Here is a 26,679-nt window from a genome sequence, read left to right as displayed (position 1 = left end):
TAATTTCCTGGGCCCAGATCACAGCGCAGGAAAATGTACATTTTTCCAAATCTCACTTATAGGGGCGGTTTCACCGCCCAAAAACATGAAACTGGGTGTAGCACCACTTGAAAGTTCAATTTTATTGCAGTGGAAAAACCCACAACACTGATGAGTTAACTTGTTTCAAGCAGGTTTAGGTAGCGTGGCCAATGTAGCGGCTGTTTTAAAGCTTTCTAATGTTACTATAATCATTGCTATTTATCTTGGTGGTCATTTGCATAGATATCTTTGTGTGTACGGTATATACATTCTGGTAGAACTCTTTCTGAATTCTTATCCATGTATTAATACTGTAGGAACTCGACATCCTTGGTAGTAATTGTATGGTAGTATGTGTGATTCTCGTAGGCTTTATTTTGGTAATATGAATACTTTATTTAGGGTTTATGGTGTATAAATGTGGACTGAGAGGTTCACATTAGGGAAGTGCTGCTCCACCCATCCACTCAGGCTGGTCATTGTCCCATACTTACCTTTACTGTCACCTCCACCTGTCCCATTCTGCCCCCCCGCCCCGTTCCACCTCTGACCTGCAAGTACTAAAAACTCTAACCCTCCCACTACTACCCTATCACATTTGATACCTCTATTTCCCCCCTCCCTCCTGCTAGCGCTTATTGGTCATCAGTGTGGTGACCATGACCCTGAACATTGACGTTTGGGCTTTTTGACCCCTATTCAGTTTGAGAACCACATAGAAAAAAAGAACACCTCACACACACCCATAAACAGACACATATCTGCCAAGGAGCGTGCTAAATCTTAATAATGCAAAAAAATGGACGCTTACGGGTCAAAATAATTATTCTGTCTGGAGAGATTAACTGCATACTAACATTTAAGAAGGGCAGTCAGCCGCAGGCAGACGATTGATTTACTTTGACCTCCCTTTCTAATCACGTCAAACGCAGTTTGACAATTAGTATAGCAGAGGCGCTGATATGGATCCATTCATAGGTCAGCGGTTTGGACCACACTCCGAGCTATGGAATCAGAGGAGGAAATTAGGAATAGGAATGAAATTTCATGAGCCAGCTGTGGAAATAAGCAAAAACTTTTTAGTCAAATCACTTTCTGGCACCTAAAAGAGAGTAACTGATGGAATCTCTCTATTTTCCCTACTGCTCCTACAGTACTTCTCCTTGGTGTAAAATACCACTCGCACTTTCAGGGTGCACGGATGCTTTTCTGTTTAGTAAATCAGTGGGAGTTATCAATTGGAATTGGAGTCACCTCTTCTATTTTGGCGCCTAAGCATTGCCAGCCTTTAAAATACATAGTACTGAGCCAAGGTGCGCTAAAATCCAAAAGTCCTGTGCAGCTCAGGCACACAGATGCATCAGTGTCACCGCAAACCTTATGTAAATACAGCCCATACAGTACAGTACACACATGCAGTTTCCTGTTGGACACTACCCAACGTGGTAAATGGTCCATTTATATCGCAAGTTTCTCAAAACTGCTTCACAAAGTGCATTACATTCACCCATAAACACACATGTAACAGTATCATCACTCTAATTCACTCAAGACTACTACTCCATGGTGAAATGGGGGTTACAAAGTCCATATGTCGTTCAGCATGTCCAGCGCATGTCCGTAATGTCTTACGGCCAAGCCCTGACTCCATGATGACCCCTGACCCTCACCCTCAGATCCCACGGTAGAAGTGGTGAGCGAGATGGAAGACCTGCAGGTGGTCGTAGGCCAACCAGCTGAATTCATCTGCCAGTACTCACGGCCGGTCAAGGCCCAGTGGAGGAAAGACGGGCAGCCGTTACAGCCTGATGGCCAGAGGGTGGTAGTGGAGCAGGACTGGAATGTGGCTCGCTTGTACATTAGCCGTGTGTCCTCGGAGGACAGGGGCACATACACCTGTGAGGCAGAGGGGACCTGCGTGGTTGCTTCACTGCAGTTGTTAGGTGAGCTTCCACATGAAAAGAGGAACAACTTTGAGGAAGAGCCCCCTCTCTTAGCTTTGAAAAGGAGCACTAGTTGGGTTCGAATCCACCGTGGTGCATCCGGCTTTGTCGGGCGTCTATGCGAACACAATCGGCCCGTGTTCGGGGGAGGGAAGCCGGGCGGGTGGGTGATATTTGTCACTGCATGTATTCCTACGGGCTACCGGTCAGCAGGGAGTGTTGGGCGGGAGGAGTTGAACGAAGGCTCTACATCCTCCTGGTGGTCAGTAGGATACGACAGTAGGATACGACAGCAGTGAGAACACAGAAATGTGTGTGGGGAGGAATTAATTGGCATAACTACTAAATTGGGGAGAAAAAGGGGTAAAAAATGATTGGCTTCTCTAAATAAAAGAAAAAGACAAAAAATCAAAATAAAAGGATTACTAGTTTCAATCCTGTATCATGTCCTTCACAAAAGGATAATTTTTCACAGCCATTTCAAATGTTTATCAATTGGGAATGTGCAATACAGTATGTGAACATGATGATTATATTTCCAAAATGTATATTGTATTTTGTAATTAAATCTTTAATATTACTAGTGCAGTTAATGTTTGGGGCCTTGACGGCCATTTGGAATGTGTGCTCATAAGAAGCGGGCCAGTTCTGGAGGACGGCTCATGTGATTGACTTCACACTCGACAATGCACTTACTCGGATCCTCAGCAATGCACCTGCCAAGTGGGAAGACGATCAGATGAGCGGTTTGCGAGATACCCTGCTCGGAGCATACCGGTCCGGTCCTGGAGAACCGTTAAACCGAGCGATTTCATTCTCGATAGGGAACTCGATCTTCAGATATACCAAGTGGGAAGTCGATCCGATGAACTGTTCTTGAGATATGTGAGGGACGTACAGACAGACATGCAGATATTCCTGGACTTTATAGAAAGATACTGTAGTCCAGTTGACTACTCATCAACATCATGAGCTCACGTACAAATAATCATTAACAAAACCTCAAATGATCTGTCTGAAGACACACAGTGGCCTAAATCTATCTTTATTCGTTCTTCATTCTCACATATCCACTCTACAGGTAAACCCATTGAAATTGTACAGGGGCTGGAAAACGCAGAGACCATCGATGGCGGTGAAGCATTGTTTGAATGTGCGCTCTCTCGCCCTGAGAGCAAGGACTGCCGCTGGCTTCTCAATGGCAAACCAGTGAAGGAGTCACCCAATGCTGAGATTGTGACATTTGAAAGCGGCCGTCGTCACCTGCTCCTGCTGAAAGAGTTGCATGTTGAAGACACTGGCATCATGACCTTCCAAGCTGGCACAGCATCCACATCCGCCCAGCTTTCTGTCAAGAGTGAGTTAACCAAGCAGATGTTATAAGGCCTTGATTGAGTATTGATATTAGTCATGCTGCTATTACAGTATGTATTTATTATTTTGTTTTATCTGTCTAATGTTGTTGCATACCATTGGGGAGCACGTTGGAACCTTGGTTTAAAAAGGTGCTTTACAGTTATATAAAGCTTAAAGCGATGTTGAACTTTGGTATCCTTGAGTTAGATTATAGATACCTTAGCATGAGATAAGTCCAAATATTGTCAATCATATTTATCTGTTGCTTCTGTGCTCTGTGATTGAGGAACTGGAAGTAGCAACACCATTCACTCTCATTTTATGGTTTCAAAATCACACGTTTCAAAGGACAACAAGAGCAAACAAAGCCAATTCTTCCAATATTAAAAATAAACTACTTCTGGTGTGTAATTAGGGGAAAGTGAAATGGTTGTATTCATGTTATATTTCCCTTGAAAGAAGTTATCTTACGCAGCCCCATATCCCATAATAGTACTTTCAAGGGTCGATTATCTGCTTGGTTATTCCAACACTTGTCCTAACATGCATTTATTGAGTAAAAGATTATTACTCTACTTCTCATGAACAAATACAATACATTTAGAAGCCACTCTCAAACACGTCCCCTCTGTTTACAGCGGAGACAAGTGATAAACTAATAATCGCCGACATTGCTCTGGTGTTTAAGTGCCCAGAATCTCATCTGTATGATTGTCACGTCATCCATTTTGTTCGCCTTGATATTGTGGGTGGTAGACACAGTGAGGCCATTCAAAGGACTGCAGCTTCCATTCTCTGCTGTAAACAGAGGGGACCTTTTCATGTTTTGTGACTTGTTAAAGGTTTTCTGATTATCAACCTGCTTCTAAGATACTACTTACTCAATACACATACATACAGCTTTTTCTATATGGACTTTTATAATTGATCAGCACCACTGCTTCTCTGTTTCCTCTGTGTATGTGTTGTACTTAGGGTGGCAACTGGACGTTGTGAAGGGTCTGGAGGACAAGGTGGCCATGGTGGGTGAGAAGGTGGAGTTCTGTGTGGAGGTGACAGAGCCTGTCCCTATGGCCGAAGTTGCCTGGTATGCCAACGGAGTGGAACTGAAGGCAAACGAATCCTGGGCCATGAGGGCTGATGGCTGCTCTTACCGTCTTGTCCTCAGACAGGCAACTGCCTTACCCCAGCAGGAAATCACCTTTGCAGCAAGAGAAGCTCTCTCCCTGGCCAAACTCACCATCATCAGTAAGTGTTGGAGAAACACTTTCCTAGCCCTCTAAGAGACTCATTTTATACTGTAGAATTTAACACATGTATTGTATCTTATTAGCTTCAATGAAGCTTTTCCTTGGATATTTGGATTCCATTCCAAGTCATTTAATCAGATTAATCACTTTATTCAAATTGAGGGTGATGTCAGACATTCAATGCTTCATTCAAAAACCTCAATAGAAGCTTCAAATGTCAAAAAACATTTACAGTGGTATGAATGTATTTATTTAGTGTTATTAGAAACCTCTGACGGTCACTATTTCTTTCCCCCCATAGCTGTGCCTGATCCTCCTGAAGACCCAGAGGTTCTCAGTAAGGATAAGCAATCTGTCACGCTTTCCTGGTTCACTCCTCTGCACGATGGAGGCAGTCCTGTCCTGGGCTACAGGGTGGAGATGCGGGTAGGAGACAGCATCCTCTGGCTGCCATGCCACTCAGAGCCAGTGTCCAATACAGAGTTTGTGGTGGAAAACCTCATCCCAGGCAGTGGCTACAGGTTCAGAGTGGCAGCCTCTAACAGAGCGGGCCTCGGAGAGCCCGTCCAGCTGCCTCAGGCAGTGCAGCTCGGTGCGTACATTTATGATGTGATCTTCTTAGCACCTTGAGCTGCTGTGATTGTGCATAATTGCCAATTATTACATTTTTTAATTATTCAAATACCAAATCATAGTAATATGTCAGCATAAACTGTCATTACTCTCAGCGTTAGCATTTACAATTAACACAGTAGATGATTGTGACAGTGTATAATTACGGTATGTGATGTCTGATTCTTTCTCTTACACAGAGGCTCCAGTGGCGGTGACAGAGCCGTTGACTTGCCCCGACCTGCAGCCAGGTAAGATGGCGCGTGTGGAGTGCCAGCTTTCAGTAGGGGGTGGATCAGTCACATGGCTGAAAGACAGCAAGGAGCTGGAGGTAGGCGTTAAGTACCAGTTCATCACAGAGGGCAAGAAGCAAGCGCTGTTGATTAAGGACTTTGAAGATGGCGACCAGGGAGTGTACACCTGTGTGGCCTCCAGTGAGGCTGAGAGCTCCATCAACCTCACCATAAAAGGTAAAGAACCTCATTGTTAAAGCTGCTTCCTCTAATGGCTTTTGTTGTTTCATGCTGTCTATAGTCCTAGTTTATCAAACAAATTTGGAGTCCCAAGCCAGGGTTTATTTATGGTAAGTTTGGGTCAGCAGAAATCAAATACTGTGTGGCTCTCTCACTGGCTAGGTAAGTTGTGTTTTGTGGATTCCTTTTCTTTTCTTTTTTTAACAAAGCATTCTCGGGTGCACTGCTGTGGTTATAGGTGGAGAGGTAAAGCAGCCAGAGAATGGGGAAGGGGGTCAGCCCTGCCTGCCCCCCGAGGCTGCTGCAGAGGGGGACCTCCACGAGCTGTGGGAGGCCTCGGCTAAGAAACGCCGCATGAGCCGAGAGCCCACCCTCGACTCCATCTCGGAACTGCCTGAGGAAAATGGCAAAGGAGGCCACGGTAAAGCGGCAGAGGAGGTCAAGGAGGATAAGGAGGAGAAAGTGGAAACAAAGTCGCTGGAGAAAGAGGTGGAGAAGGTAATGGCTGTCGAGCCCAAGAAACAGCTGGAACCGAGCTCTGAGGACGAGTCGCTTTCAGGTGGTTTTAATCTGGTCTCATACCTGAAGAAGAGCAGCAAATCTGCTCACATCACGGACGAGCAGACGGAGACCCTGGCCACTGAGAGGTTCTATGCACAGTTCCAAATGTCTGAGCAGACTGTGGTGAAAACTTCCACAGTGCTGCAGACAGAGGTGACACAGGCCACTACCGAGGACATCAGCATCATGGAGATCAGTAATGAGGATGAGCCTGAGCTCACAGACGCCGCCATCAAGATCCAAGCGGCCTTCAAGGGCTACAAGGCCCGCAAGGACATGCGACCTGTCTTCAAGGATACCTTCAAGGACCAGAGCAAAGAACCCGGCGGAACCATTCATCTGGAATGTGTGGCGGAGGGCAAACCCGACAAGGTGCGCTGGCTGAAGGACGGGGAGCCCCTGGCAGACGGCAAGCACCATCACATCGACATTTACAACGATGGCACCTGTACCCTGGTTATCACGGCCGTCACCACCCGGGACACGGGTGTCTACACCTGCGAGGTCACCAACAAATTCGGGGTCAACAGTCACAGCGGTAAGGTGACGGTGGGGACCGAGAGAGAGTCGTCCGCCCGGCGCCCACTGACGGTTGGCTACAGTGCCGACAGCGAGGCAGAGAGCTCGTCTGGCAGCGAGATGGACGAGTCACTGAGACGGGCCAGCAGACGGCTTCGTCGCCTCCTGCGCACCAGTCTCCCTCCGGATGTGGAGGAGGAGCCCTTTGTCAGCGCAGACGAGGGCGACCTGCGAGCTCCAGACCCCCAGTCATACCGTGAGGACGAGCGCTACATCTACATTCGCTTTGACACGAGGACAGAAGCAGAGGTGGCCGCGCAGCGGTTCCAGGCTATGTTCACAGCTCAGGGGGTCCCCGTGGAGACGACCATCCTGGAGGCGGGGCCTGTCAAAGCGGAGCTGCGTATCATGAAGATGGGGTACACCCAAGATGGCACACAAACCCCTACGCAGGATAGTCAGATGCCTGGGTTTATGGCTGGAGCTGCTGGTAGGAAAGCAATAAGAGTATCTATCTACCCTCTTTTAATACATATAACATGTCTTTCATCTTCGAAATTAACCATTGAACCTTTGTAACCTTCTCTCTTGGCAATATTTGCAGCTTTGGAAGAAATAATCCTTCATCCTTCATTTTCAGCCTTTTCCATTTTTAATAATCATTCAACTAAATGTTGGTATTTGTTAAATGTGATGTTAGTCTAATTGATAACTGTCGTTCTGTGTTTTCCAAACCCAGCTTTCAATCCTGTCCTGTTTGTTACTCTGCTTGCTAATGTGGTTTGTGAGTTATTGGTTTGGTGTTGTCTCGTCTGTTTCTTGTTCACATTTCCTTTGTGGCGTTTTCACTGTGTGTTTAATGTTATTGTAGTCTTTTCGTCTTGTCTGTTGTTAACTTTATGTCCTTGATTGTGTGTTTGCCACAATTGAATGCTGTGGTTTTTCCATCTTTACTTCTCAATGTATTTGCTAATTGCTACCCATTTCCACCCACTTGTATCTAATGACTCTATCCAATTTCTCTTCTGGTCTATTTGCATGTCTTCAAAATGTGCCATTCTTTGTCCTCAGCATTGTTATTGTAAATCTCCTTTAATTAATAACGTCATTTCATTTTACATATTGCACCATCCAGACCAGTAAGGACTTACCATATCATGGACCAAACCTGAAGGGATATCTCACCCTGTTTCATAGAAGACAATTTGAAGTGAACATGGATCATTTTCAAACCTGTTGCTATTCGGTGAATCTAACTACTTTGCTTTTTGTTCTTGTCATCCAGCTGCGCCGGTCTTCTTGACGGAGCTGCAGAACCAAGACGTGCCCGACGGCTACCCAGTCAGCTTCGACTGTGTGGTGATTGGCAAACCCTCCCCTGCTGTGCGCTGGTACAAGGATGGTAAGCTGCTGGAGGAGAGTGACCACTACATGATCAATGAGGACCAGGAGGGCTGCCACCAGCTCATCATCACTAATGTGCTACCCACTGACATGGGCGTCTACCGCTGCACGGCTGAGAACAGCAGTGGCATCACCGCCACCAAGGCTGAACTCAGGGTTGACAGTGAGTGCACATATATGCATTATTACATAATACACATAAATGTGCACATTTAAAGGATCATACCGGTGATCTGGCATGGTTAGCTGTAGCCCATTGACTACGACTCGATGTGCACTTGATAATACTGCCGACCATCATCAAAGCATGCCCTGGTTTATTTGATTCACGAGGAAGCCAGTGCCACTGGATTCCATTCATTTCAGTCATGTTATGTTGTGTTATTGTTGTGTCGTAATGCAATTTAAAGCACAGTTTGACTTGCACATTCTAAACGAAAATAGTCCCTGGAGAATCTTTCCATGACTTATTAACTGCACATAGGCAAAAGGTGACCCAATTATTCAGGTTGGTTTAGTCATATTTTAATGAAACGAACGCCTTATCTACAAATAAAGGAAAATGTTTAGGTACAATATATTGCGCTGTGAATAGACAATGACATTGACAATGGCATTGAAGCCGGTGTGGTCCTTCGAATAATGTATACTTGCACTCAGGTATTTGGTGGCTTTCATAATATAACACTAATAAATCTGTCACTTACACAGTGTCCTGCAGCTCAGATTATGACACTGCAGCCGATGCCACTGAGACTTCCTCTTTTGTCAGTGCCAAGGACTATGCATCCAGGTGAGTTTATTATTCTATTTATCACAGCCTTGATAGAGTTTTGTCAAAATAACCAAAATTAAATTGAGTAAATACTGAGTGCTGTGCTGCTCTTCTCTCCTGAAGCAGGGAAAGTTTAACGGAGGCCTTCGAGTCTGTAGCCGAAGATGAACAGCTCCCCCAAGTGGTGGATGAGCTCCACGACATGCACGTCTGTCCAGGCTCTCCCATCGCTAAGCTGCAGCTCAGAGTAAAGGGTAGGTCAAACAGTTATATTCATCATCTCCACATCAATGATGCATTGTGTCTATGAAGAAATGTCACTAAACCTTATCTTCATATAATTGGTTGTTACAAATGCTCATTTATTTCCATCCACTCACCCTGCATCTCATTGATGGGCTATGGACAGTTCAGAAACCTGCCCTTCAATGGGGATTCCAAGCTAATAACAACTACAGCTTTTTACCTTGAAAGTTAGCATGCTGAAATAGCCATTGTTTTTGCATTAATTTAAAAAAATATGTTTGAAATAACCAAACCTGCCTACTGCTTATAAGAGCATATGTTTTCACAAATACTGTATCTTCATTATTACTGTCATTTCTCCCTCAGGTTTCCCCAGGCCCAGGGTGTACTGGTTCAAGGATGGCCAACCTCTGCGAGCCTCAAAAAGAGTCCAGGTGCTGGTAGAGAGGGGGGATCTTCACGGTGTGGAGATTCTGGAGGTGAAGAGAGAGGACATGGGAGAGTACTCTGCTTACATCAGTAATGCAGCTGGTTCCGCTTACTCCTCTGCCAGACTGTTGGTTCTAGGTATGACTGCATCACAGTTCAGAACACAAAAACTAGCTATGTGGTGTTTTACTTTACTTTTTTTGTGAAAAGTTAAAAAATTGCAAACTCCCTCTCACAACAGCTCCAGGGGAGAGAATGCCTGCAGATTTTGCAAAGAAAGGTACTTCATAATTAAATCTACATCCATGGGCTTGTTTATACTGTAGGAGGTTCTATGGTAGACACATAGTGGCATATAATGACACACCATTCTGTTCACAGACAGCAAGGAGCCCCTGGTACCCCCTCGCTTCCTGGAGAGGTTCAACAATCGGAAAGTGAAACAAGGCACCAGCATCACTTTGTCTGTCAAAGTGGAAGGTTTGTTCTTTTATGCGGTTTGATGTATTCCCCAGGCAGAGCCTGTGCTGATTTGCTAAGCTAAGATAAGCTCCATGGGTACATGAGCAATGGAGGGGAAAAAAAGAGTCTTGCCTGCATTAAGCATTTCCACTTCAGAAGCTCCAGCCTTGTTAATATTTTAATCCCTGAATCCTCTGCGGTGCCTACGGCATGGCCGAGTGTTCCAACAAGCACAATTGGCCATGCTCGCGCGCGGGGGGGGGGGGGGGGGGAATCAGGGTGGGGAGGGCGATCTCTGTCGCTACACTATAGTTACACCTACTATCAGGGGTCAGGGTGCCTGTTCAGTGGGGAGTGGAACTAGGAGGAATAGTGTGTGTAGCCCCACATGCGTTACGTTACATCCTCCAGGTGAAACTCCTTATTGTCAGGTGAAAAGAAGCGGCCTTGACATCACATGTATCAGAGCTCAGGGGAGACATGTCGATGTCTGCCCTCTCCCTAGTGCTGTCTGTAGGAGGTAGCAGTGACAAGAGACTAGAACACACAAGGAATCTAAATCTAAAGTGGGAGAATAATAAAAAGGAATTACTTGAATCCCAGAATGATTATACAGAAACCCAGTGATGCTTTGCATTTCAGTTCCCAGAATCTAGTGATTAACTGGGGCTCCATACTGTACATTATGACATCATAGTTTATATGCAGCATAAATTCATCCTTACAAATTCCACACTTCCCATCTGTATTCTCCTAGGATCTCCTACTCCCATGGTGGCTTGGCTAAAGGAAGAGTCAGTGGAAGATGTCTTGTGGATCAAACCTGACACCAAAGGGTATAAAATAGCCGGCTCTGGGCGCCAGCACAGCCTGATCCTGATGGACGTGGGCACAGAATACGCTGGTACCTACACCTGTATTGCCACAAACAGGGCAGGCCAATCTGTCTGCACTGCCCGGCTGGAAGTGGCCGATGGTGAGGATCAGGGAGTCCAAATAAACGTTAAAGAAGATATGAAAGTGATCGATTACTAACATGTACTTGTTCTCTTGTTTCACCAGCATTGCAACAAAAGCAAGAGACCAAAGTTCCAGAGTGAGTGTCTACGTTTGGCAATTCAATTCAATATTTATATTGTAAATGATATAGAATAGATAGACATTTTAAAAGTATGTTATCATATGAAAACCTTTCATTCGACTGTAGGGTAATTACAGTCAGTCCTCCAGAGGATGAGGCTAACAGAGGAAAAGGTAAGACAAACTATTATAACACTGTTTCAGCATCATTTGTTATTATATTATACAGAATTGATGTCATGATGTGTTATCTCTGCACTCAGAGGGTAAAATGCCCTATCTAGGTGAGGTTGGTTCAGAGGAATTCCTCAAGAAACTCACCAGCCAGATCACTGAAATGGTTTCGGCAAAATTCTCTCAACAAGGTGAGTTCCATTGCTGTCATTAGACAAATAATGTTTTACTTGTTCACATTAGAATACATATTGTGTATTCATTATCTACATTATATATTCTGAGAACCCTTGAACAGAAGTGTAATAAAACTGATTAAGTACATATTTTCTGAACAGTAGTTAGTATCTACCATCAGGTTTACACACTGGGAAAAAGTGGAATATGTGCCGATGTGCTGGGCAGTTTTGTTGTGCTGTGCGTATGAGGAAGATTAACATCACACTAGCTTCTCTAACTTCGTTAGAGAACAGTTTGCAGTAATGTTCTTGATCACAGTCCATGAACAAAATCCTTGGTGTCATGTTTCAGTCATAGAGGAACTTCTCCAAACATAAGTATATATTTAAAAAAAACAGACACATATAGTATATACAGTACACTTTGTAAGCGAATACAGGTGTTGATAGTTAACAAGGGGAGGAGTAGGACTGAATAGGGGTTAATTTACCTATTGGATACAAATAAACGACCTATGGTTCAAGAGCCAAAGACCACTATGAGGCCGATTTAAAAAATTTAGGGTGGAGGTTCTTCTTTGGCCCACTGGGAGTGTGTGTGTGTGTGTGTGTGTGTGCAAAGTTTCACACCACAGAGCGAAAACATAATTCCAGATAGAAAATATACATTTATATTTGCTATAAATGTTATATACATATATTTATATATTACATATAGCCTATATTTTGTAATATATACAGTATGCTTGTCACTATTTAATGAAATCCGAAAAACCTTGAAAAAGAATGGGATGTGGAAAAGAAGTGATGACCAGAATCTGTGAAAGGAAAATATAAATCTAAGTTCATTGCCAAACAGTTTAGGTTTTAGTGCCATTTTCTTGTCAATGGCATGGGCAGATGCATTGTTTTTGTCCATTGTATTTGTTTTGTGTCGATTTTATAGAACAGGTTTGGAGGCAATTCAGTGAATTTAAAGACCTAATTCAAGAATTGTGAATTCATTAACACTGGAACACTGCGTTAACACTGAACATCTGAGTGCATTAACTCTGCAATTCTTGAATTGGAATTCACGTCTAATTGACAGTAGAATTGACAACAAACCTGAGAGAAATAAATATTTCTCTTCCTTAGAATGTCTGTTTTTGAGTGTGTACTGTATGTGTATGTCCTGCAACATCTCCTTCCTTCCCCAGACGATGACATACATCATCATTCCACTTTTCTAACGTTTCATACACATCAGTTCTTCATTACATTCAGTACATTCAAATGCTCACCCAGTCATTGATTTGTTATTCAGACAGCTTACAGAATCATGAAGTGCTCCAGTGGATGAAATCATGGCCCAAGGCATCCAGTATGTATCACCAGTGCATCAATCTTTACAGTATAGACATACATTCTTTCCACAAGGAGTGCTGCCCATGACTTGTCAATTTTGTTTTCTTGTACTGTACCACTAGCACAATGGTGAGATGTTTATATTTCCACTATTGGTGGACCAGGCGAGGACTTGTGGAAACAATTTTGTCTTACATTCTCAACATAAACAAGACCCATATACTATAGTACACTTCAGAGACAAGCAAAGTCATCGTCAATGTAAGAAAAGTATGTTCTGTTGTGATAAGAGCTGTCACCACAGTTTGATGCTTTGCTATACCACACTGCATATGCTAATGACATTTATACACGGGTCAAACATCTCTGTCCCTCTTAGTGTTGTCTGTGTTGTATATCTTTGTGATGCATAATTGAGTTTTTGCTGTCTTGTCAGAATGGATTTAATTTAGTGATTATGTAGTCTTGGCAGTCGATGGCTTGAGTACACGCTCACACACAGATATGAATGTTTAGAGTTTAGATGGTTATGGCGTTATGCATTCCATTAGGATACTAACACAACCTTAACACCATAGTGAAGCAAATGGGTATTTTTTCCTGTTTTCTTCTGATTGCCACCCACTCTCTCCTCTCGCCCTCAGCCTCGTTGCGCGTCCCCGGAGCTGACAGTGATGACGAGACCAAGACCCCCTCCGCGTCCCCCCACCATGGACGCTCTCGCCCTCCCTCCCTCATCGCTGACTCATCCTCTGAGTCTGACGAGGGCGAAGCCAGGGGAGAGGTGAGACGTGGCCGTGTTTACACACCGGACATTTTTCTCTTACGTCATACTCTGACATACTGTATGAAAGTGAGAGCAAAATGGTCGTGTGAATACGCTCAATTAAAACCTTCATTCTACACACTTGATTTTATGGCTTGATTGTTGTGCAATAATATTCATTACTGTATTTCTCAGATGTTTGCCTTGCTTGCCTTGGCGCTTAAAAGGCAAATAATGTCTATGGTCTTGGAATATTGTGTCCGAATTGGTGAACATTAGAAATGTAAAATAAACTGTATCCCAGAGGTTTCATCATTCATGACAATGTGTTTCTATAAAACAAAATGGTTCCTTATGGAACTTTTGGCCAGGCATAACAGTATGCAGTACAAAGTGTTTGGGCTTTTGCTCTTTATATATACAATCATATGTTTCCATATGAAAATTGTTTAGGGCCATGTATGAAGCAAGCCTTAAAACTTTTTTTAAACTTTCATATAGAGGATTTATTGGTAAATAAATAGAATATGCAAATATTAAATACATGAATACAATAGCAATTTGTGTCACTCAGACAACCTCCATGTTAACAACGTAAGCCCTATCTTCGTCGTACAACGAATAGCAAAAATAGCCGACCTACAAGCTCACAACGCATCATGGTACACTGTGTTGTGGGATATCTTTGAAGATGTTGAAAATATTAGTTTTCGTAATTTTTTGAAAATATTCAAGAAAATGTTTGCCTATAATGACATACCCAAAATAGGGACGCCATGTTGAATGTGGTTAACTTATGTTGGATGTGTTTACAGATGTTTGACATCTATGTAGCTACGGCTGACTACAACCCCACCATGGCCAGCAAAGAAGCCATCTCTCTGAAGGAGGGCCAGTATGTTGAAGTGCTGGACTCAGCCAATCCACTTAAATGGCTGGTCCGTACGAAACCCACCAAAACCACGCCGTCCCGCCAAGGCTGGGTTTCACCTGCCTACCTAGACAAGAAACTCAAAGTAAGTCTTCAGACTATAATATAACAGGAACCATATCAATTATCGCCAATTTGTATCAATGACCATTTCCACAAGCCGGCCATTTTGCTCTTACAGGACTCAGTCATACAGTACAACAACGTATAAAGGCTTATGGCCCAAGAGCAAAATGGCCGCTGTGAGGATATGGTCGATTGTCATCAACTTGCTTTGTCAGAAGTCAGAAGTTTGAAATGTAATGTTGAAATTGATATTTAGCTTCACTGCTCTATTGTTGCAGCTGTATGCTGATGCAGGTGACCTTCCAGAGACCAGTGTAGAGGAGGTCTCTGAGGGGGAGTACAAGAGGAAACTACTGTAAGTTCTTCTCATCTGCAAGCACAAACAAAAACACCTGGCATGTCTAGGTCTGTCATGATCATGAAATGTTACTTGACAATTCATTGTCATACATATAATTGCAGTTAACTGTTTTTGGCATTGGACATTGGAACATATAAATAAAAATGTCCTTTTAGGCTTTGTAGACAAATATTGTCTACAAAAATGTTGGAAATGTTTGAACACACGATTATGTCGATTATGCAAAAAGAATTGCTCAAATAATTGCGATCAGACGATTATGTAATAATAGTGACAGGCGTAGGCATAACCACCATGCTTGACGGATCTCCTCTCTTGTCTCCAGTCAAATGATTCAGGAGTTGATAAGTACTGAAGCAGAGTTCATCAAAGACTTGGATTTCTTCACTACCCACCACCTGAACGATGTGGAGGGTCCTGACACTCCTGCTGACGTCACAAGCCAGAAAGAGGCCATATTCCGGAACATACATGACATCAAAGCCTTCCACAGCGAGTGAGTTTGGCACCTCATCGGCTGCCTGGTTGTTACATGTTCTGACATTCTAGTCAGCAAATGTATATTCAATACAATATTTTTGGAAAATGTGTATCCTGTTCATTAAACCTGTCAATTGAAGTTGAATACATTCTCAAACTAGAAAAAGTGCTCCTCGGAGCACAGGTCTCCGCCAGGTCAGGTAGGTTATTGTGGGCCAGCAATGTTCAGAATTTGCCAATCAGGATGGAATATAAAAAATCGGACGGAACCATCTTGATCACTTGACTATAGCGATAATGTGTACTGATTTGCATGATGTTTGGACAAAATGTGTAGGAGTAATATAAGAAATAAGAATCGGCCTCCTGGTGGCGCTATAATAGGGCAATGTGAAAAGGGTGCGTTTGTTCTTCAACGTAGTGCGAATGTGCGTGCAAAGTTCCACCACAATCGGACGCTGCGTTCATGATTTGCGGCATTTTGTTCAAAACGGGCAACTCCTGCAAACTGTAGATGTCAATGTTAGCCAATCAGGATGGAATGTGGAAAATCAGACAGATCCGTGTTGATCACATGAATATAGAGATACTGTGTACCGATTTGCGTGATGTTTGGATAAAATCTGTAGGAGTAATATAAAAAAATGGGTTTTGCACAAATCGGTCTCCTGGTGGCGCTATAACAGGCCCATGTGAAAAATTTGGGGCAGAGGTTCTGAATTGGCATCCAGGGAGTGTGTGTGCACAGTTTCGCAGCGACCGGGCCAACGGTGCCTGAGATTAGCTGTTCACAGACAGATGGACGGACGGACACACAAACGGACGGACACACAAACGGACGGACGGACGGACAGGGGGTAAAACATACTCTCTCGCCATGCCTTTCGGCCTGGCGGAGACAACAAACAGAAAAGCAACAACAACAATTTACCGTGCTACTGTTTCCTGTAGGCTGTTGCTCCCCAAGCTGAAGGAGTGCGACACAGATGATGATATAGCCATGCGCTTCCTGAGGAATAAGGAGGGCTTTGAGAAGTACCTCCAGTATCTCGTAGGTCAGGGTCAGGCTGAGTCTTCTGTCAGCGAGAAGTCTATCCATCGCTTCTTCAAGGTAAGACTGATCTCCTCACGTTTGGACTCTCATTACATTATTGTGAACAACACGTCATAACATGACTTAACCATCATTGCCTGAATTCAAGCATATTCTCCCCACCAGGAGTACACTGCGAAAGTGCAGGCCGGTGCAGATCCCACAGATCCTGCTGTTCTTAGCATCAATGCGTACATCCAGAGACCAGTGGAGAGAATTCAGAAGTACAAGGCTGTTCTCAAGGTGACACATTTTTGATACCGTACACGCAATGCATTTCAAAACGTTTGAATCTCTGCGTTACGTACAGGACATGCATTGAATTTCGAAAAAGCACAAAGATTGCAATAACTCCATTGCTCTGATCACCCCCACCTCACCTGTCACCGTCTTTAGGAGATGATCAGGAACAAGGCGAAGAACGGTCAGAACTGCTGCCTGTTGGAGGAGGCCTACGCAATGGTGTCATCACTTAATCAGCGTTCAGATAATACCCACCATGTCTCCCTGATTGAGAACTATCCTGCCACCCTGGAAGTGCTTGGAGAGCCTATCAGACAGGTGCGACCCACATATTGAGGCATTATCAAATAACGGTGATGATTTTGTTTATCCCCATTGACGGGGTTCCATTTAACCACTTAAACACTGCTTTGTTGACCGATGTCCCCCATGGGTCTATACTAGGCCCCCTCCTTCCTATTCAAATTCCCTCTACACCAAATAGTTTCAGCATATCTTCGCCCCCAGAATAGGGGGTGGTTAAAAACAACAAAAGGATAAACATAAAACAATAGGATAACTATTAAATACATCAGACCTACATCACAGCACGGCTTTCAAACAAAACAGGAGATACATCCCAAAAGAAAACATTATTTGTTCATTTATTTATGTTATGCTACTACTAACTGAACACAATCTGTTCATCTGTGTTTGTGTCTTTCTCACCAGGGACCATTCCAAGTGTGGGAGGGGGCTCCAGGCGTTAGGTCGTCCACTAGAGGTCACCATCGCCACGTCTTCCTCTTTAAGAACTACTGCATCATCTGTAAACCCAAGAGAGACAGCAACAGCGACACACAGGGCTATGTGTTCAAGAACATGATGAAGGTGACGCTTCTGTTAGAATTACTGGTAGTAATCAGTGGTGGAAGAAGTACTCCGATTTTGTACTTAAGTAAAAGTAGCAATACAACAGTTTAAAAGTACTCTGTTACAAGTAAAGGTCCTGTATTCAACATTTTACTTGAGCAAAATATCATGGTCAGTATGATGTCAGTATCATGGTTAGCATCATGTGAGTATCATGGTCAGTGTCATGTCCGTATCATAGTCATTGGTCAGTATCATGTCAGTATCATGGTCAGTGTCATGTCCGTATCATGGTCAGTATCATGTCAGTATCATGGTCAGTGTCATGTCCGTATCATGGTCATTGTTCAGTATCATGTCAGTATCATGGTCAGTGTCATGTCAGTATCATGGTCAGTATCATGTCAGTATCATGGTCAGTGTCATGTCAGTATCATGGTCAGTGTCATGTCAGTATCATGGTCAGTATCATGTCAGTATCATGGTCAGTGTCATGTCAGTATCATGGTCAGTGTCATGTCAGTATCATGGTCAGTGTCATGTCCGTATCATGGTCAGTGTCATGTCCGTATCATGGTCAGTGTCATGTCAGTATCATGGTCAGTATCATGTGTTTGCTGTATTCTTCATCCTGCTGCAGCTGAACAACATTGACGTGAATGAGACCGTGGAGGGTGACGATCGCGCCTTCGAGATCTGGCACGAGAGGGAGGACTCCGTGAGGAAATACACCTTGCAGGCCCGAACGGCTATCATCAAGAACTCCTGGTTGAGAGAGTTCCGAGAGCTGCAGCAGCGCTATAGCATGCCCGCGTGGAGTGAGTGTGACACACACACTCTCACTCACACACACACGCACACGCACACGCGCACGCACACACACACTCTTTAACTTTATCTGCCAGTTTATACTTGAGGTAATAATGTGTGTGGAAATGTTATTGATCATTTGCTGTGCTTCCATTTTATCCAGGTCCTCCTGACTTTACGGAAATCCTGGCAGACTGCACTGCAGAGCTGGGACAGACCGTTAAGCTGGCATGCAAGGCCACAGGAATACCCAAGCCTGTGGTCACCTGGTACAAAGGTAAGGGACACACAGTGGAACCGCCTCGAAACCAGCGTCAAATTAACAACTAATCTGAGGTTTTTCAAGCAGCAGACAAAAGTATGTCATTAGTCTAGGGAAAGATAGTGGAGCGCTTGTTTTCATGTACTGTATATGTCAGTGGTTCTCAAACTTGTTTTGGCTCAGGTCACCCCTGTAAATAACTTTATCATCCACGGCACCCCTGAATGACATTGTTAATTTCTAGAACTTTATGTCATATTACGCTACGTAAATATGTGATGCTTTCCCTCTAAGATCCAGTAGGTCATGAGGACAACTTGAGAGAATATCCGTTTCCATTAGGACAGAACGTTTTTACTTGGCGTTTAACCACTTGAGCCCCAGCATCCCTATTCTGGGGGGGAACGTTCGCCAAAAATAGCCGATCTACAAGCTCACAACGCGTCAGAATGTGACGCGTTGTGAGCTTGTAGATCTGCTATTTTTGGCGAAGAGACTTGGTGTACTGTAGAATTGAGAAAAAAAGCACCAAGAACAGTGCAACTCACGTCTAAGTGGTTAAACTGAAGTGATATTGATAAATTCCAAATATTATCAAAGTATTCTGCGGCACCCCTGGACTTCGTCACGGCACCCTAGGGTGCCACGGCACCCACTTTGAGAAACCCTGGTATATGTTACCGTCATTTGTTTTGTAGTCATTCAACTCATTAACTGTTGCTTGTGAGAGGACTGCAATGGAAATAAGACTTTATTGTGTTATCCTCGAACTGCTGTAACCCTGTGGTTTTATTGCATTTCAAATAAATCAAATCAAATCAAAAGACTAAAGGACACTATGCACATTAAAGTTGTTACGGACAGCAACAGGAAGATAAGGACAGAGTATAGCTGAAATGCAACACAGGTCACAAAGTGGGAATCCAACCAAGGACTCTGCAGTTGTGTGGTCAGCTGAGCCAGCCTTCATGTAAAGCACTTAAGTTGCATAACCTTGATTAACAGGCAACAGAGGTTAAAAGCCTCCATGTGCTACATACTGAGTATCAGAGACACAGCCCTGTAAAACGTTGCATTTAACCGTACAGCCACAGTGTCTCATCGTAGATGTTTACTTACAGATGGACGCACAGTGGAGGCAGATCCTCACCACATTATCATTGAGGACCCTGACGGTTCCTGCACACTGATCCTGGATAACATGACAGCGGATGACTCTGGACAGTACATGTGCTTTGCCACTAGCACAGCGGGCAACGCCAGCACTCTGGGAAAGATCACTGTTCAGGGTAGGTTACAGGGAACATCAGTGAATATGTTTCCATGTGCACGCAGTGTTCTGGACACTGGCTCATAAACTAGTTAAGATATCTCAGTTGCCTGAATAAACATTTTCTGCTTATCTGCAACCATACCTGGGTTTTTGTTAATGGGATATGATGTTTTATGCACCAGTTCAAGAACAGAATACTACAGTATCCCAATGGGGATATTGGTGTATATGTAATCATGGCCGGTAATCAGCCTCATTGCAAAGTCCCCTCTGCAGTCAAATTGAACGCCATATGGAATGTAGTAATAATGTTTAGCTATCATTTAGTGATTTGCAATAATTGTATGCAAACAGATTTTGTACCACAAATCCTCCTTTGGGATGTACAGTACTGTGTATTGAAATGTGAGATGTTCCTTATAGTGCCTCCTCGCTTTGTGAACAAGCTGAGGAACTCCACCTTTGTTGCTGGCGAGGATGCCCAGTTCACCTGTATCATACAGAGTGCCCCCACCCCCAAGATCAGGTACGCAGCAACACCTTCTTCTTGTCTACTCTGGGATAGTATTTGACCTTTTTCATTAAATCTATAAAAAATAAATCTAATACAATCTCTCCATGAGTTGCCTTTCTTAAAGGAAATAAATACATGTTTTGTTTCAAAGTAGTGAAAAAAATTGCCTGAAAATATATTTGGGACACTCATACTGTATAAGAAAACATATTTTGGACACATATTTTTGAAAGAAAATATATTTTGGATGGCCACAATTTGTTAGGACTGTCCCCTAATAATCAATAAATTGGTCGTTTTGGACACTCTTTTTTTCCCCACACAGAATGAATTATCTTTGGAAAAATTATGACCACATCTCTAGATGTAATCCTTTAATTCTACCAGTCTATAGGTAGCGAGTAGTCATTGTGAAATCATTGAAATTGAAATTAGAATGTTCAGTTCTGAACCTCACCAACCTGAAAGGCTGATCTCTGCATGATTGTGTAGCAAACGCAATTTTACAGTTTTGTCGATGAAATCAATGAATCATCTATTAGTTGAATTTGTGTTTATTGCCATCAACAAAAAATATATATATTCAAATACAGCTTTTGCCATTTTTAGGTATATTTTGAAACCACGGGAAATGTCTTGTTGTTGTGTATTTTGTGTTCAAGGTGGTTTAAGGACGGCAGGCTGCTGACAGACCAGGAGAAATACCAGACGTACAGTGAGACCCGCAGTGGGGTCCTGGTCCTGATAATCAAGGGTTTGACAGAGCGAGACCTTGGACACTACGAGTGTGAGGTTGGTCTTTACACTCTACAGTCTCACACACCGCACAAAAGTAAAATCCTCAGTGTTAAGGTAACTCTTACAAATGGAACCAAATGTAAGGGTCCATGTGGTTGCATTTTGTACGCTCTCAGAGTTACAAGTGGGTCAATTAACAGACCATTTTACTGTGTACTTGAATCATTTCTGTTTCTATTTGAATTGCTGTTGAGAACCAACTACAAACGGTATAATTAGCACAGACAGTCTACATCACTCGGACAAAATAACACCTAGCTGTACAGTCACCTAAAAATAACTTCTCCGCCTTTTCCAGTTGTCTAATCGTCTGGGCAGTGCTAAATGTGCTGCCGACCTCGTCCACCCCACTGTGGCTCGCTCCAGAGATCAGGCCGTCACCATTGAAGGTAGGAGAGCTCTTCTTCTTATTCACAACAATAATGTAACAATGGAAATGTACAGGCACAAAACTCGATGCACATCTTGCACAGAAGACTTCATCCATCGTTCTTATTCTGCTTTAGCTGTTCATCTCGCTTTGTCCGTTTCAATCTCATTCATTTTGCTTTTCCCATAGTCACTGAGCAGGAGACTAGATTACCAAAGAAAACCATCATCATGTAAGTGTTGGCAGGACCACTGTATGTGCATGAAGCGTGTCTGTTGCCTGGTTTGAAATCATACAGTCTTTTAAACTAACCCTACCATAACCACAGTGAGACATACGTATAAGTAGACAGGAAGCAGCTTCATACAGTATATTGTTGTGAACTGGCTTGTTAACATCAAGACAAGTTTCACAGATACCTGACCTGAATATCTTATATTCATTTACACTTCTGTCATTGGCTTCATGCCATATGGTATCTATGTACCAGTGAAGCAGTGCAGTGCCTTGGCCTCAGGAAACGTATTACTATCACATAACATGGACTGAATGTAACAACACACATTAGTATGGAGGTTGTTGCTCCAGGTGGCAATTTGCAGTTTGTGTGTGTGTCTCTCTTTCCCCATGGCCCCATGTATGCATGCTCATGTAGAATGTGAACCCTCAGTGTGAAGGGCTCCACAGCATGAAGAAGATGAAAGGATCGGCCCTTATCTTCATGCTGCTGCATACTTCATAGTACTTTGTAGCTGTAGCTCATAACATAGCATTTAAAACTACCGTAGACTACAAAATAAAAAAATATTGTTCACTGTAATGAGAATAGTATAGATTATATCAGTGTGTTTTATAAACTTGATTTGTTGAAAGCACCTTTGTCTTTAACCCATGTTAATTTTTACAAAATACTTTCACTGTGGCACCCTGCTATATTTTCAGTATAATGTAGCCTATATAAGTATTGCTATGCAAAACACAGTGTTTTGGTTAGAGTGTATGTATTAGTAATACTAGTTTTTCATTGTATTCTCAATTGCATGATGAGTTGGAAGCAATGTCATTTTGTTCGGCTGTGCACGTGTGTGTACTTTGAATGACAATAAAGTTAACCTTGACCTTGAACCTTGTTCCAATGTGTTCCAAGTGTACATTACCACTGCTGTTGTGTGGCAGGAACTCACCTGCTGTAATCAGAGAAAGACCCCATTTTCCAATTGTCTTCCTTTGCAGTCTGTCTAACCCAGTGGTTCCCAAACGGTGTGCTGAGGCACACTGGTGTACTGTGAGACAAGTCCGGTGTGCCTAGAATTTTGAGACAACCACACTTATTAACCTCTTCATAACCCTAACCATAACCATCTGTAATAACTCATATAATCCCATCATCTTCCTCCGCTCTTCTCTCCACTTGATCCAGTGAGGAGACCATAACCACTGTGGTGAAGAACCAGCGCATGAGGAGGCACAAGTCCCCATACCGCTCGGAGACCACCACCCCAGAGCCCCCCGCGGCCAGGCAGAGGAGGCCCCCCGCCTCCAGGAAGACCACCATCCCTACCCTCTACGTCACTCAGGCTCAGGGCGCCGAAGCCGAAGCCAGGGTGATGGAGAGTAAGCCATCACCCAGGTGGGTGGAGGTGGAGGAGATCATCGAGTACAAGGTGAACAAGTCCCCCAGGCCGTCCAGGAGGAGAGGCGTTTCTCCCGCCGGGTCGGAGAGATCTACCACCTCGTCTGGCATCAGACCCAGAAGGTCTCACCCTGATCTTAACCCCAATGCCAACAATTCCAACAATAAGCTGGTGGAGCAGGGAGATGTGAGCAGCCAGCCACTGGCCTGGGGAGACCAAGAGAATGATCTCTCTGGCACTGCCTCCGGAATCAGTGGAGATGCCTATGAGGTCTCCTCAGCCTTGACCCCGGATGGAGGGGATGACGTCGACCTGGACGACGGAGCAACCATCGTCTTGGAATCGGATGACGAAGACCTCGAAAGCGACCAACTCGCAAAGCTGGAGCCCCAGATCCTGACACAGGGCAGCCACGTTCTGACCCTGGAGGACTTGGAAGATTACGTTCCACAGGAAGGGGAGACCTACAGGTGTTCCGACGCCCACGGCCCCCCTACCGAAAAGCCCTGTGAGATCGCCGTGCTCCAGAGGGAGATCGGGGGCTCCAGCGTTGGCCAACCAGTGCTCCTCAACGTCGGGCGGCCCACAGCGCTCCCAAGGCAGAGGCCCGGCCTCTTCGCCCGCTTCAGAGAGCATTTCTCCGGTAACCTCTTCTCACCCACTGTCCCCCAAGCTGGCGGATCCCAGTCCAGGAGGGAGAGAGACGTCCCCATCCAGGTGAGCCACGCAAAGCTGGAAGTCAAGCCTTCATATTGTTCAGAGGTGCAGAGAGTGGAAGGTGGACAACAAAGCTACAAAACCAAAGTGTCAACCCACACGTATGGCTACACATCAGTGGGCAACCCTGTCACTCTTCAGATAAGCAAGAATCAGTACAACAACGAATAGCTTTTCAAATAAGCCAAAGCAATAATTATTTGGTACATAACCCTTTTAGTCTTAAATGGGAACATTTATACTTAAATGTTACAAAGCATATTCTAACCGTAAGGTTACTGCATATGGCAGATCATTCCATTTTGAAGTAACCCATCAGAAACAGTGATAGGCCCATGACATAAGTCTTTTTCCCCTGTTCAGACAATGTGACGGGACAGACAAAAAGCCAAAAAGGGGTTGGAATATAATAGTTGAAATAGAAGTCACTGTAAGCGGTATTCAGGTGTATGTTGCCCTGTTACAAATACTGTACAACGTATGTATAATTACAATGCATTATTTACTGTTGGAAGGACACCATACGTGAGAGACTGAAATTTGACTGTTTGTGACAGATGCTCTGAATTTCAATATTTTGGTTTGCCAACAAAAATAGTGTCCCATGTCATTTGTAGAAGTCTATGAAACACAGTAAAAGGTTCAAAGCCACTTTAAATCTTGGTATACGCCTACACCTCATGACTTTATGAACAGTCAACAAATTTTCACTGTTCTCTTTTTAGCAAAAAAGGCTTTTTAAAAAGATGAAACCTGAATCATCGTGTTCATGTCCAGGTTATATTGAAGTATTGTTTTCCAGTTTAGTGAACTGTGCAAAGCCAAATAAGGGAGAATACTGCACTAAATGTAGCTAATTACTAATGTTTTGACAAACTGTCTTCGTCAATGTATCTCGAGAAGACATTGGTCATTAAACTAATCTAAATGGAGCTACATAGTGTGCAGTTTACTTTCCTATTTGAATCTTCCTGCCAGTATCAGCACCTCACTATACTGGTGTGCATATACAGTAGAGTACCTGCTCCTTGACAGCATGTACTGTACACATGGAAATACATATAACACAAAACACTAACTTCTGTAAACCCAAGAACATCAGCTAGTTGTTACAGTTATATTGTGATGCGTTACACTGGTGTGAGGAAGTTCAATGAAAGGAAATTTACTGTCAAATGATAAGCATGTTTCTATTGTCCAACGGCATTTCACTACAGCTCTGATTGTTGTTTATGAAACCACTGATGGGCAGCTACAAGCTGCTTAAGAGTTGGTATTTCTACATATAAATGCTAGATCTATTTCACAACAGAGCCTGTAATGTACTATTTATTTCATCAATCGGTGTGCAAGGAAGATCATTTTACTCCAGCTCACTTTGCACTGAACATTATACAATAGACATGTTATTTCTTAGACATTTTAAGGTCTGTTAGTATCAGTGCAATGTCCAAGAAACTCACCGTAAAATAATCAGAAATGGTAGATATATTAGGTAAGTGACCGCATGACATTTATTAGCTCTTTGAAAGCTGACGTGAGTATTTATCCATTAAAGATCACATTCAATTATGCAATGATACATTTTGATTGAAGTTAGAGTACAAAGTTATATTTGGTCTGAGTACTTGAGTTAATAGCATTTACTAACTTACACTGTATTTTGCTAGCTTTTAAAAATGTGATTGCTTCTCAAAGATGTTTTGTTTTTTCTTGGTTGTTTTTGACATGTCTTTTATTGAATTACATGGATGACTGTATGTTATTATTTCAGTTTCAAGCACTGGATTTATTTGGCTGTACTGTACATGTTCAGTTCTTGGAAAGACATGTTACTCAAGCGTTGAATCTGAATAAAATTAATGAACTGCAAATTAACTGTAATATGTCTTTTTTTTTTACATAAATGGGCTCTGCGAATCAAAAAATACCTAAGGTTAATAAACAGATGTGATTACATTAATGTATTGCAAAGAAGAAAAAAAGAATGAGTCAATTCATCTGGATGAAGTGTATTAACCAAGCTGCTCAAATCCTCTCCTCTGGTTTTGACTGAATGTCAAAGTTATCCTCCAAAATATAGAAATAAATGGAGATGAAAAACAAATATATATAAATGTTGGATTTGAACCCAGGATCCTTGGATCATGTAGGGAGTGTTTTACACAGCAAGCTATTGAACTTGTTACTATTCAGAAGCCAAATGGATTTATCACAAAAAAAGCCAAAGGCCTGTTTCCATTGTGCTCAAAACATATCCATTAACAATCCAGACAAGCAATAGCACAGCAAACAACGACATACCTGTATTTAAAAACAAAAATAAATTCAACTGCATAATTATATTGATATATATTTTGTTTGTTGTTAGTTAAAACAGGAGAAAAACACAGTGAGCAGGCAGCTGGTTAGGTCACTGTGTTAAGACACTGTCTACAGTGTAGAGACGTCTGTTGAAACGTCTTTTACCTGCCAACCTCAGACCGTCCGATAACAGGAGATTCTTTTCCGGGGGGGGGGCTCTTGACCACTCTGTGTCCCCCCCAGGATTTTTTTAACAGAGTAGATGTAATTTCCAGTATTCTGGTGGATTTGGGGAGTTTGACACTTTTATCAGGCTTTACTTACATAGGATCCATTAAAAAGTTAAAAGTAGCAATAAAAGAGCCATATTTAAT

At 43.1% G+C, this 26,679-nt stretch overlaps 1 protein-coding gene across 2 annotated transcripts in view; it reads left to right on the top strand.

Annotated features, from left to right (window-relative positions):
* The window catches only part of obscnb (obscurin, cytoskeletal calmodulin and titin-interacting RhoGEF b), a 90,999-nt gene extending 65,130 nt beyond the window's left edge, over nucleotides 1-25,869 (top strand). The window contains exons 64-96 of one of the 2 annotated variants that reach the window (XM_080440729.1): nucleotides 1,698-1,964; nucleotides 3,046-3,321; nucleotides 4,296-4,568; nucleotides 4,872-5,162; nucleotides 5,383-5,652; nucleotides 5,894-7,225; nucleotides 8,021-8,302; nucleotides 8,851-8,932; nucleotides 9,047-9,168; nucleotides 9,527-9,727; nucleotides 9,831-9,869; nucleotides 9,971-10,069; nucleotides 10,809-11,027; nucleotides 11,114-11,147; nucleotides 11,259-11,305; nucleotides 11,395-11,496; nucleotides 12,791-12,847; nucleotides 13,476-13,615; nucleotides 14,413-14,613; nucleotides 14,873-14,949; nucleotides 15,281-15,451; nucleotides 16,387-16,546; nucleotides 16,655-16,771; nucleotides 16,925-17,089; nucleotides 17,483-17,641; nucleotides 18,264-18,441; nucleotides 18,597-18,710; nucleotides 19,817-19,984; nucleotides 20,392-20,494; nucleotides 21,145-21,274; nucleotides 21,579-21,669; nucleotides 21,840-21,882; nucleotides 23,071-25,869. In XM_080440729.1, coding sequence (XP_080296855.1) covers nucleotides 1,698-1,964; nucleotides 3,046-3,321; nucleotides 4,296-4,568; nucleotides 4,872-5,162; nucleotides 5,383-5,652; nucleotides 5,894-7,225; nucleotides 8,021-8,302; nucleotides 8,851-8,932; nucleotides 9,047-9,168; nucleotides 9,527-9,727; nucleotides 9,831-9,869; nucleotides 9,971-10,069; nucleotides 10,809-11,027; nucleotides 11,114-11,147; nucleotides 11,259-11,305; nucleotides 11,395-11,496; nucleotides 12,791-12,847; nucleotides 13,476-13,615; nucleotides 14,413-14,613; nucleotides 14,873-14,949; nucleotides 15,281-15,451; nucleotides 16,387-16,546; nucleotides 16,655-16,771; nucleotides 16,925-17,089; nucleotides 17,483-17,641; nucleotides 18,264-18,441; nucleotides 18,597-18,710; nucleotides 19,817-19,984; nucleotides 20,392-20,494; nucleotides 21,145-21,274; nucleotides 21,579-21,669; nucleotides 21,840-21,882; nucleotides 23,071-24,172 — 7,112 coding nt within the window. In that variant the 3' untranslated portion in view covers nucleotides 24,173-25,869. Of the gene's footprint in view, nucleotides 1-1,697; nucleotides 1,965-3,045; nucleotides 3,322-4,295; nucleotides 4,569-4,871; nucleotides 5,163-5,382; nucleotides 5,653-5,893; nucleotides 7,226-8,020; nucleotides 8,303-8,850; nucleotides 8,933-9,037; nucleotides 9,169-9,526; nucleotides 9,728-9,830; nucleotides 9,870-9,970; nucleotides 10,070-10,808; nucleotides 11,028-11,113; nucleotides 11,148-11,258; nucleotides 11,306-11,394; nucleotides 11,497-12,790; nucleotides 12,848-13,475; nucleotides 13,616-14,412; nucleotides 14,614-14,872; nucleotides 14,950-15,280; nucleotides 15,452-16,386; nucleotides 16,547-16,654; nucleotides 16,772-16,924; nucleotides 17,090-17,482; nucleotides 17,642-18,263; nucleotides 18,442-18,596; nucleotides 18,711-19,816; nucleotides 19,985-20,391; nucleotides 20,495-21,144; nucleotides 21,275-21,578; nucleotides 21,670-21,839; nucleotides 21,883-23,070 lie in introns of both variants that reach the window. The other variant, XM_080440728.1, reaches the window with a different exon arrangement.
* The last annotated feature ends 810 nt before the right edge of the window (nucleotides 25,870-26,679 follow it).

The sequence above is a fragment of the Gymnoscopelus braueri genome, assembly GCF_963280865.1.
Source record: "Gymnoscopelus braueri genome assembly, chromosome: 10".
In the NCBI taxonomy this organism is placed as follows: domain Eukaryota; kingdom Metazoa; phylum Chordata; class Actinopteri; order Myctophiformes; family Myctophidae; genus Gymnoscopelus; species Gymnoscopelus braueri.
Note: the sequence above shows the minus strand (reverse complement) of the source record. Positions and strands in the feature narration are given on the sequence as shown.